Raw genomic sequence first — 10791 nt, forward strand, 5'->3', positions numbered from 1 at the left:
TATGCAGATACCGAGGCTTTCTAAGCTGTGGTAACAGTACATTCCCTCTTAATGCAACCTACTCCACAGGACACTTGTGAGCATAATACAGAGAAAGGAGAGCTATGTACTCTGCCTGAGATCCTAGCAGGAAAGGCACAATAAAAATGTATGGAAAAGAGAGGGAGAGATCATGCAGCATCTCCGCCTGATTAATGCTGTAAACAGGCCCCACCAGCCTCCCAGCAATCATAACGCTCTTGCTCGGAATTGTGATGTAGTTTGGCCCTTTAGTTAGAAAAGGTTGATGACCCCTGCTCAGATCTTATCAAAGATGCTCAAATATAGTAAATGTGATGTAGGACAAAGACAGGTAATCTGTGTACACTCCAGCTATAGCCACATCAGCGGCTCTTGTTAATTTTCAGCTTTTTCCCACCAACCTGCTCAGTTTCCTATTCATAAGCAGTTGCCTTATATGGGGTCAGATCATCTAACCCAGTGCTGTTCCACCCCCAGTTAGCAGTGGCTCATCAGGGTCCATAAGCTGTATTCTTTTCCAGCTCTACTACCTGGATCCCTCTAACTGGCGCAATCATGAATTGAATCTAGGACCTCTGACATGCAAAAAACATGCCCTTTAGACGACTGAGCTGTAGGCTGTTGCCAGTTTGGTATAGTGGTTAAGAGTGCGGGACTCTAATCTGGAGTACCAGGTTTGATTCCCCACTCCTCCACTTGAAGCCAGCTGGGTGACCTTGGGTCAGTCACAGCTCTCTCAGGGCCAAGCTACAAGTGACAAATGACACAGGTTGGACACATGTCAGCGTCCCTCAAATTTTGATGGGAAATGTAGGCATCCTGGTCTTGCAGCTTGGCTCTCCAACTGCTGTCCAATGGACTTTTCAACTGTCATTTGTTGAACATTCCGCCAAGCTGCCTACATTTCCCGTCAAAACTTGAGGGAAGCCGACAAGTGTCCAACCTGTGTCATTTGTCACTTGTAGCTTGGCCCTCAGAGCTCTCTCAGCCCCACCCACCTCACAGGGTATTTTGTTGTTGTGGGGATAATAATGACATACTTTGTAAACCACTCTGAGTGGGTGTTAAGTCATCCTGAAGGGCAGTATATACATCGAATGTTGTTGTTGTTGTTATAAAGTTCTCTTTCTCTTTTCTAACCATCCTGCACTTTGCATCCCTAGATTCTTTGTGTACTGGAGAAGCATGATGTCACTTCAGGAAGTGACATCACCAGCCATGGGTGTGCTTCCGCACTTTGAGCAGGGCTGATTCTGGTCTGTTTGGGGCTAAAATTGGCCTCAGCAAAGCACAGGAGCACACCCACAGCTGTTGCGATGATGTCACTTCAGGAAGTGACATTGTTGTGCCCCGCCAGGAGCACGCCCAGTGTGCGCTATTCCAGGTTGCCTGCCAGTGGCGGGCAATCTCTGGGGGGTTGCCACCTCTCAATGGGCAATGGGGAAACCCCTTGGAAGATTGCCCACCACCAGCAGGCAACTGGGAAGTATAATATTGTCCAGCAGTACAACTGCACCACACGTGTAGCCTTCCCCTCAGTGATTTGTTAGTCAGACAGGCTATTAATGTGTGTTTAATGTTTTGCCATATAAATAGGTTGTGTTTTTGTTTCTGCTGGTTAATATGGGGTTTTTGAATATTTGTTACCGTGGTTTAAAAATGCAGGCCTCTAAAACAAGGAAGGGCTGGATAGGCGAGTGAGGCATGCTGTGATGGTAGCTGAACCCTAGGGGCAGAACAAACCGCAGTTTAGTCACAGAGATGAGGGAAATGAGTCAGTCACAGTCAGTGAGTCTGTGTGGAAGCCAGAGAAAGTATGTGTGGAAATCTGTATGAGAGGAGTGTTATTCTATTAGTGAAGTGCTGAGGGAAGAAGCCTATGTGTTTGTCTTTGTGGATGAAATCAGCCTAAGTGACAACTGTGTGGAAAATCAGTCTTTGTGACGAGGTCTATGGAGAAATGTTGAAGGATCTGTGCCTCTTTTGAATCTGCCAAGTTTATAAACTATTTTGAAACCAACACTCTTTAAATTACTCAGAAATTATGCATTATGTACTTATAAATACATTATGTTCTGGCTAAATAAAACACTTTTTTCATCTGGAATATAGGATCCCTTTTTTTTTAACTTCACAACCAGTCCTACACATTGATGATTCTGTCATGCTACCATCTATAACTAAGCCTTACTGTACTACAAGTCCAACTAAGGCAAGGGCCTTTGGTGGCAGTGAAAATCTAAGATAACACCAAGGAATTGAGGCAAGCAGCAATGTACAGGTCACATAAAGGGGGCAAATGCCAGAGGGGGTCTTCTAACTTTCCTGTCCACCATCACCTCCAATCCCAGTTTGCAATTCTTCAGGAGCCAAACATGCAGGCTGACATTTGCAAACTGACATTTTACTCCTGGGTAAACACTCCATCTTGGTGCTTTAAACAGCAGGCTTGACAACATATGCAATCTAGCCTATGGTTTAAAATGCCAGCCTGGAGTCGGGTGCCTTCTTGCATGCAGAATCACTCAATAGATAAGTGCTCCAGTTTGCTGAAAGTAAATGTATCCACACATGCTGCAGTTTCACATAGCAAGAGATGGGGGAGGGAGGATAGCTCTTATCGCATCACAAAAATCAGTTCTTCTGTGTAATGATTTCTTAAAAGGCCAGTACCTAAAAGTGAAAACTAATAATAAGTCATAACCTGGGATGAGATGCAGACTGCATCAGCTCTTTCTGGTAAACCCCAGAAATATCCTGGGATATATCAGCTGGAATACATCTGCCCTTCACCACCACTTAAGGAAAGGGTAAGCTCCAAGCCTCCCTGAAGTGCAGGCTTCATGCCAGGGGCTGGAAACTTGGCTCTTTTAATTGATGATAATTGCAAATGTGGCTCTCTATGAGCCAAGGAACGAGTATCACTGCTTTAGAGACTTCTTCATTGAAGAGGAGAGTAAGGAGAAGAAGGGCTGCTTAATCCATTCCCCACAAACCATTTTTGCATTCAAAGCCACTTCTCTTCCCAAGCTACTTTTTCTACCTTTGGAGTTCAACACTGGTTTGTTTAAATAAACAACAACTAGGGTCAGCTCCAATACATGTGCTGGAGTACAATACATAGTTTGCTCCTTAAAGATGCAAGTGGAACAAAATAGCCACTATATGCACCTCTCCCATATCTATGAGATCAAATCCAAATCCAGCATACAACTTGCAGTATTACAATTCCAATATGGAAGCAACCCGGGCTTTCTCAAAATAGGGAAAGGCAGATAAATATGAAAGGAAATCAGCTCCCTTCCCCCAGAGCTGCAGTAAATGCAAAGCAGAGCATTAACAGGTTCAAACATTAACAAGACCATTCATTTCTATGTCATTAGTTCCTTTTAAAAGCCACTATTTTGGCCCAAAGGTCATGCCAGATCCATAGCATGCTTTACTGGCTTCTCTGGCAAGCGACCCAAAACAAGAAGGGGAATAACACCACCTGTTTAGCAATCGGTTCGATCCAAAGAACTGTGGCTTAGTTCTGACTGACTAGTGGTAAAGCTGTCTAGGTTACGCCACTTCAGACTGGACACATGGAGATCACGACAATGTTCAGGAGCAAGACGAAATGCTCATGCGCACAGGAAAAGTAAGTGTCAAGGAGGGAGTTAATCTAAACTTTTCTGCAACATGTTAGTTTTTGATGTTAGAATTATTTTTAAATGGCATTCCACGTGAGCCCCTCAAACTGCAGTCTGAAGGGCATATGGCACAGACACATTTTTTATTCCCGTCATCCATCAAAACTAAGCCTATATTGGTGGGAAAACTGATATCAGGCTCAAAAGGAAAGCCCAGTTCACATGGCTAGAAAAATCACTCAACAGGAAAGAGATGGTTGGACGGAATAGCAAAGTTGGGGGGTCAGGGTGAATTACAACTCAAAGACTGGTGCAAGGCATTATAATTTTCAGTAAAGATGCCCCTGTCACCTATGAACTCAAGACCACATTATACACTTTAAAAATGCTTCAGAATCCAAGATTTTGTGCTGCTGAACAATAACATAATTTACAAGATTGCTGGTCCACATGTCTACACTAGCCTTTTGCAGTTCCCAGGTAGTCTGAAACAAAGCAAAAACCTCACATTTTCAATTAACAAAGCCTGATTGCCTGCACTCATCACATGCAACCTGTTCAATAGTAAGCTGCACGCCTGATCCCAGTCATAAAGACACCTGCGACTCACCATGCAAAGAGCCAAATGTCTGTAAAACAGAGCTGTGCATCAAGGCAAATTTAAACTTGTTTCTGCAAAATTACACAGTACACAGTCTGGGGTCCCCACCCTGCATTAAAGTCAGACACGAGGTGCAGGTTCTCCTTAACACCTATGCAAGTGTTGTTCAATTCGGATTGCAACTGTGGCGCACGTGAAGACGAGTCTTTCTCCCTGTGCTGTCTTCCCGATCTAAAACCAACAGGCTAAGCAGTGACCCTCCAGGGACTGTTTCAGGCTTGAAACATGGCACGTACCCTGGCCTCAGCCTGGGTAAAGAGGGCACCAGAAACCTGGAACTGATGAGCCATTTAAAAAAATTCTCTTCACTTTGAAGCTGGAGGCTACAGACAAATGGCCCTCCTGCTGACTGGCGAGTGTTTCAGCAGCTATCACAGCACAAATGCTCATTCTAATGCGGCCTCCACAGAGCGCAAACTGAACAGAAAACTGCCACATAAACAGTGGTCCATTAATAGGAGCATCACGTCTAAGATTCCAGGAACAGTTGGACAAATCAAGCGGCGAGCCGATCTCGCTTGCAAGACTGAGTTCAGCACGGCCCGCCACAGTTCAGGCAAGGTGCTGACAAGCCAGAAGCACTTTTGGAGGAGAGTTACAAAGACCAGGTCATGTGAGGAAAGATCGAAGAATCAGTACCCAAAGAAAAGATGGTAAATTGGATGGTAAAGATGGTAAATTGGATGTCAGAAAAAGAGAAGCACCAGGGCTTTTTTTCTGGGAAAAGAGGTGGTGGAACTCAGTGGGTTGCCCTCGGAGAAAATGGTCACATGGCTGGTGGCCCCGCCCCCTGATCTCCAGACAGAGGGGAGTTGAGATTGCTCTCCGCGGCGCGGAGAGCAATCTCAACTCCCCTCTGTCTGGAGATCAGGGGGCGGGGCCACCAGCCATGTGACCATTTTCAAGAGGTTCCGGAACTCCGTTCCACTGCGTTCCAGCTGAAAAAAAGCCCTGAGAAGCACCAACTGCTCTGCTGCCCCCGTTTCAACTGTGGGTTTCAATCAGATTTTTCAAAACATAGCCAAAATCCCAGTGCAGCTGGAAACGAGAAACATACATCTTTCTTGTCATGACCAGGCACCATGCCAATGATCTACTAGAATGGACCACTCTCTTCCATGTGACCTCTGAAGACCGGTTGAAGTTGTCGTCCTTCATATTTATACCAAGTCAGATCATTTGTCTGTCAACTTCAGTTTTCCCTGCTCTGATTGGCAGTAGCTCTTCCAGGGGTCTCATGCAGGGAAGGGTCTTTACCAACAACTACTAACCAAGTTCCTTCAAGAACAGATGCCAAAGACTGAACATGCAATGTTAAGCATGAAGAGCACACGTGCTACTGACTGAGCCACAGACCCTCACGAAGAGCTCATGGGGGAAGCACTTTTAGCGACAGCTCCCAGAAGGAGAAGGAAATCCTTTCCCTTCAGAGCCTATTAGGGCCTACACTAGGGATAGGCAACTCTTTCAGTCCCAAAGCCCACAATTTCTACCTGTGAAGGTGTTGCTGTACTGGTTGGATATACTGGTTTTACTTGGCCAGACATACTGGGAGCGAGATGAGCTCCAGAAGAGCTGCCAGCACCTCAGGGGCTTGCCTTGGCTCCTTGGACAGACAGACAGCCTTGCCCACCAATCAAAATAAGCTAACATGCTGCAGGTTGCCTCCCCCTAGCCAAAACTTTGCTGCATTCTAAAGGAAGGGTGAAGACGTTTGGCTTCAACAAGCCCTTTAAAGAATCATGAGAGCACACAGAATAGGTAGTTCTGCCTGCAAACTGGGCTATGGGGATAGATCCAGAGGAGTTAGCCGTGTTAGTCTGTAGTAGCAAAATCAAAAAGAGTCCAGTAGCACCTTTAAGACTAACCAATTTTATTATAGCATAAGCTTTCGAGAATCAAGTTCTCTTCGTCAGATGCCTGATCAAAACTTGTTTTGATCAGGCATCTGACGAAGAGAACTTGATTCTCGAAAGCTTATGCTATAATAAAATTGGTTAGTCTTAAAGGTGCTACTGGACTCTTTTTGATTGGGCTATGGGGGAGAGAGACTGAAAAAGCAGCCATCTGTCTCAGGCCAAAACTGGATTTTGTGGCTGAAGGGAGACTACGAGATGCTTACGACGTGTGCGCTTTAAGTTGCCCGGCTGCAGGATAAAGTCTGGGCTCAGGAAAGTGCAGGATCAGGAGGTGCTTCCTTTGTACCAAAATCTTCTGCCGCTTTCCGAGCGGGAGAGTTCTGCAGCTGAATCAGCACAAGCACAACAGCCACTTCCAGTTCTGACCAGATGCAGCCAAAAAAAAAAAAAACCCACCCAACCCAGCCGCCAGCTTCCTCTATAGCAGAGCATTGTAGTGTCTCTCTCCAAAAGGGACTGGGGCAACTTGGCCTCTCTCAAGACACCACTATGCCCCTGTACCTTTCAAGCTCATGATCAACAGACCAAGATCGAACAAGACGGGCAGGGTGGTAACAAAAGGGGAAGTAAGAAACAGGGGCAGTTCTTACCATTTTTAGTCTCCTTTAAAGGCAACGGGGTAGGGGCTTGTTCATAAAGTCCACATCACAAAAATGGCAACTACATTTCACAAGCAAGACAAGGCACACCATGCAATCCCTGTGCACTCCTTTGCCCGGCACTGGCGCATTGACAGAAATCTAATCCTATATATCTGATCTTCACCAAGAAATGCTACAAAGAACAAACATTCCCCAAGGAATACCCAAAAGCCTGCTCAAGGACCCTGTTGATCACAGGATCTGTTAGAAACAGAGCACCCCTTCCCCTTGTCCTGCCTTGACCTTTCTCTATCCCTTTCTCTATCACTCTTCTTTACCTGCCTGGCTCCACAGCTGGCTGGGATATTCTGTCCTGAATAGCTGCAAGAATGTAGTATTTTGCAGAGTTTGGCCCCCATGCTCTAGAGAACCTGCCTCTGGCCCCGTTAAAGCACACCAAAAAGCCACAGGCAGCACAGGAGCTTCAACACAGAGTTTCCAATTGCTTCCCAAAGAGAAGAAGGGACCCTCCAAGGAAGCTTTCAATCTTGCAACCTGCACTGCAGCTGGAGTAGAAAATACAAACAGCCCCAGGCTACTGAATCCTTACATGGGATTTCAGCCAGAAGTATGACGTTGGGATGGACCCATCCCTCGCAAACCTTAACCCCCCACACAAATGCCCAGTGAAAGGGTTACAGCCTTCATGAGCACCATTTACTGGGAAGCAGCAAAAAGCACTGGAACTGCCCAGTCTCTGGTTCTTTCAGACAAACCTTTTCATTATATTCCTGCTGCTGCTCAGCCATGTTCTCAGAAGTGCAGTTTATTATTAGTAGTAGTACTGGAGTTCTGCATGTCCTTCATCAGTAATGCTGAGGGAAAGCCCACTCTGGCTTTTTAGACTCCACAAACAAGTGCCCAAATAGGTCCTGACCGGCTTTTAGCATCGAGAGTGAAAATCAATGGTGTGGTTGGATCAAATAGCGGTAGCTTAAATCACCCCAGCCGGTGTGGCAGAGCAATCTGAGTGTCAGACTAGGATCTGGGAGACCAAGGTTCAAATCCTCCCTCTGCCATAGAAACTGGCTAGGTGACCTTGGGTCAGTCACCCCCTGTCAGACTAACCTACCTCCCAGGTAGTTTCAGGCAGGTAGCCTTGCTGGTCTGTCCTAGAGGAGCGAGATTCAGATCCAGTAGCACCTTAAAGACCAAACAGATTTCTAGGGGAAGAGCTTTGGAGAGCCAGAGCTCCCCGGAAAGCTGATCGTCTGGAAATCTAGTTGGTCTTTAAGGTGCTACTGGGCCCGAATCTCGCCCTTCTACCTCACAGGGTTGTTGTTGTGAGGATAAAGCAGAGGAGGCGAGAACGATGTTGCAACTAGCCGCTCTGGGGTATAAATAAAAAATAATAATAAAAATAACCTAACGCCTGGAACATTTGCAGCAAAATATCACATGCAAACCAACAATGGCCGGAGCAGCCCCCCCCCGCCCCACCTCATAGGTGGCAACCCCCCCTCCGAACACGAGCAGGAAGGAGGCGCCTCGGGCCGCTCCACTCGTGCCTTCGTCAGTGTAGCGCGCTGGGCTGCCGCGGCTGCGTCTTCCCGGGACCCTCCTCCCGGAGGGCCGGCGCTCCGGTCGCCGCCGGCGCGTCTCACCTCGGCCTTGGGCTTGTTCTGCAGCAGGTGCTCCAGGTAGAGATCCGAGAGCGCCGTCCGCATGCTGCTCACGCTGTCGTTCCGGCCGGATTTGAGCGTCATGGTGGGAGGCCGGCCCCGGCTGCTCCGCTCCCCGGAGCTGTGCGGCTGGGCAACGGCTGGCCCCGCTTGCTGCAGCAGAGCGCGCTCGCCGGAGAAGCTCCGCTGGCGCCCCAACCCCGTTGCGAAAAGGGCGGCCAGCTGCTCCGGTGCGGGAGAAAACGGCGAAGAGGGAGGGCCGCACGCCGAGATCCGCCTGCCGGGAGGAGCTTAGCAGGGAGAGTTTTCCCTCCCCGGCCCGCAGCAGCCTTTCCCTTCGCCTCGGAAGCTCCGCGCGGGTGCAGAAAGCGGGCAGCGGCCGGGAGCGCGGCGCGCGCCGTCCGACCTCTCCAAGCAACGCCGGAGCCCCCGCTCCCCTCCCCTCCCGCAGCCGAGTCCCTCGCCGGCTCACGGAGCGACCCTTAGTGGGGCTGAGCCGGCCGAGCCTTGCAAAATCCAGCCGTTTTTCGGCTGGAGCGAGTTGTTGTTCTGGCGCCGTGAGGATGAAAGGCTGCACCCACTCATCGTTGGCTCTTGCGCAATTGTGTTGCTCTAGCAAAATGACACCAGAGTTTCTTGTGTGTGGACATGGCAGGCTTGCCAACCTCCAGGCGGTGGCTGGAGCTCTCCCGGAATTACAGCTGATCTCCAGGCAGCGTAGATCAGTTCCCCTGGACCAAGTGGCTGCTTTGGAAGGGGGGCTCTTTGGAATCCTATCCTCGCTGAGCTACTTTCCTCCCCTCATTCCTCTTTCCACAGGCTCTGCTTCCAAATCTCCAGGAATTTTCCAAGCCAGACTTGGCAGCCCTACTGAGCCTCATATCTGTGCCCTTCCCCAGAGCAGTTGTGAAACAAGGTGCTGCATTGGTCTAATCCAATAGGGTGCTTCTTTATACTGTTATGCTCTGTTGCAAATGATTACTAGAATGGTGTGTGAATGCAGCCAAGGTTGTAGGGTTGCCAACTCCAGATGGAGAGATTCCTGAAGATTTCCGGGTGGAGCCTGGGGAGGATTGGGGGTGGGGAGGGGAGGGATTTCACTGAGGTATAATGCCATAGAGTCCACCCTCTAAAGCAGCCTTTTTCTCCAGTAGCACTGATCTCTGTAGCCTGGAGATTTGTTCTGATCTGGGAGATCTCCAGGCTCCACCTGGAGGTTGGCAGCCCTACTTGGCTAATGAAACAGTTGTGTGCCCTAGAGAGCTTGCAATGGAGGCAAAGAGAAGAATATGTGCTCAGTTCAGTTGTGGACAACAAAAAGAGAAGAAAAACAACAAACCTGGAAACCAAGAGTAGTCAAGGAGGTTGGAATAACAGAAAAAAATAAAATTGTTGAAAATAATTAAAAATATTAATTAAAAATGGTATACCGTTTAATTAGAAATACATAAATTAGATTAAAAACATAAAACCCTGTATATACATAAAATAATAATCAGGTATAATAGTACAACACTGCCATACGTACAGAACCAATAAAACCAGAGGTGTTTTGGCCTAGCATACAATGAATCTGAATACTAAAACATTTCAACATTAAAATACATGTAAAATAAAGTATATATAAAATATTGGGAGTATGCCAAACATAACAAGTCTTCACCCACCTGCTTCCTGGTGTACATACATGCAGCAATGTATGTGCGTGTAGGATTATCACATGCAGGATTTGCATAATTCCCTGTACTAGAGTCACTTTTGTGTAGAAATTTTTGTAACACATGAATTGATATTTTTAACTTGGGTACAAATATTCAAGAACAAATATCTGTTCTGTAAAGTATGTGTGCTATCATTTTACCATTTTTCTTTGAAACATTTAAAAGGTGATTTCTGTCCATATGAGCCTGTCTGTAATTTTGAATTTTTTCTCTCCCATATTTTTATTGCTGATTTTTACTACTATTGGTCTGCTGTTTTTGGATTTTTTTCTGTGTGTGTTATTTCTTTTTCTTTTTTCCCCGGTAAGTCACCTTAGGTGTTATTTTTTATAACTGAAGGGTGGGATATAAATCTACATAAAATAAATCAAACAACTTACAAAGACATGGGAGTATGATCCTTTTCCTATCACTGTTTCTGTGCATTTTATTTTGAAAAGTGATTTTTAGCATGCAGGCATCATTCAGAATTGGTTCAAAGTTCATGTAGTTTTTAGCAAGTCACAAGCCTTATTTAGGACAGTGGCGTAGCGATTAAGAGTGCCAGACTACAATGTGGGAGACTGAGGTTTGA

At 46.8% G+C, this 10791-nt stretch overlaps 1 protein-coding gene across 1 annotated transcript in view; it reads right to left on the reverse strand.

Annotated features, from left to right (window-relative positions):
• MPP1 (MAGUK p55 scaffold protein 1) overlaps window positions 1–8717 on the reverse strand; it is a 37097-nt gene extending 28380 nt beyond the window's left edge. Inside the window, exon 1 of the mRNA XM_054996882.1 lies at window positions 8479–8717. Within this exon, the coding sequence (XP_054852857.1) occupies window positions 8479–8580 (102 nt within the window). The 5' untranslated portion in view covers window positions 8581–8717. The remainder of the gene's footprint in view (window positions 1–8478) is intronic.
• Window positions 8718–10791: the final 2074 nt, after the last annotated feature.

Source organism: Eublepharis macularius, chromosome 13 (genome assembly GCF_028583425.1).
Source record: "Eublepharis macularius isolate TG4126 chromosome 13, MPM_Emac_v1.0, whole genome shotgun sequence".
NCBI classification, from domain to species: Eukaryota; Metazoa; Chordata; class Lepidosauria; order Squamata; family Eublepharidae; genus Eublepharis; species Eublepharis macularius.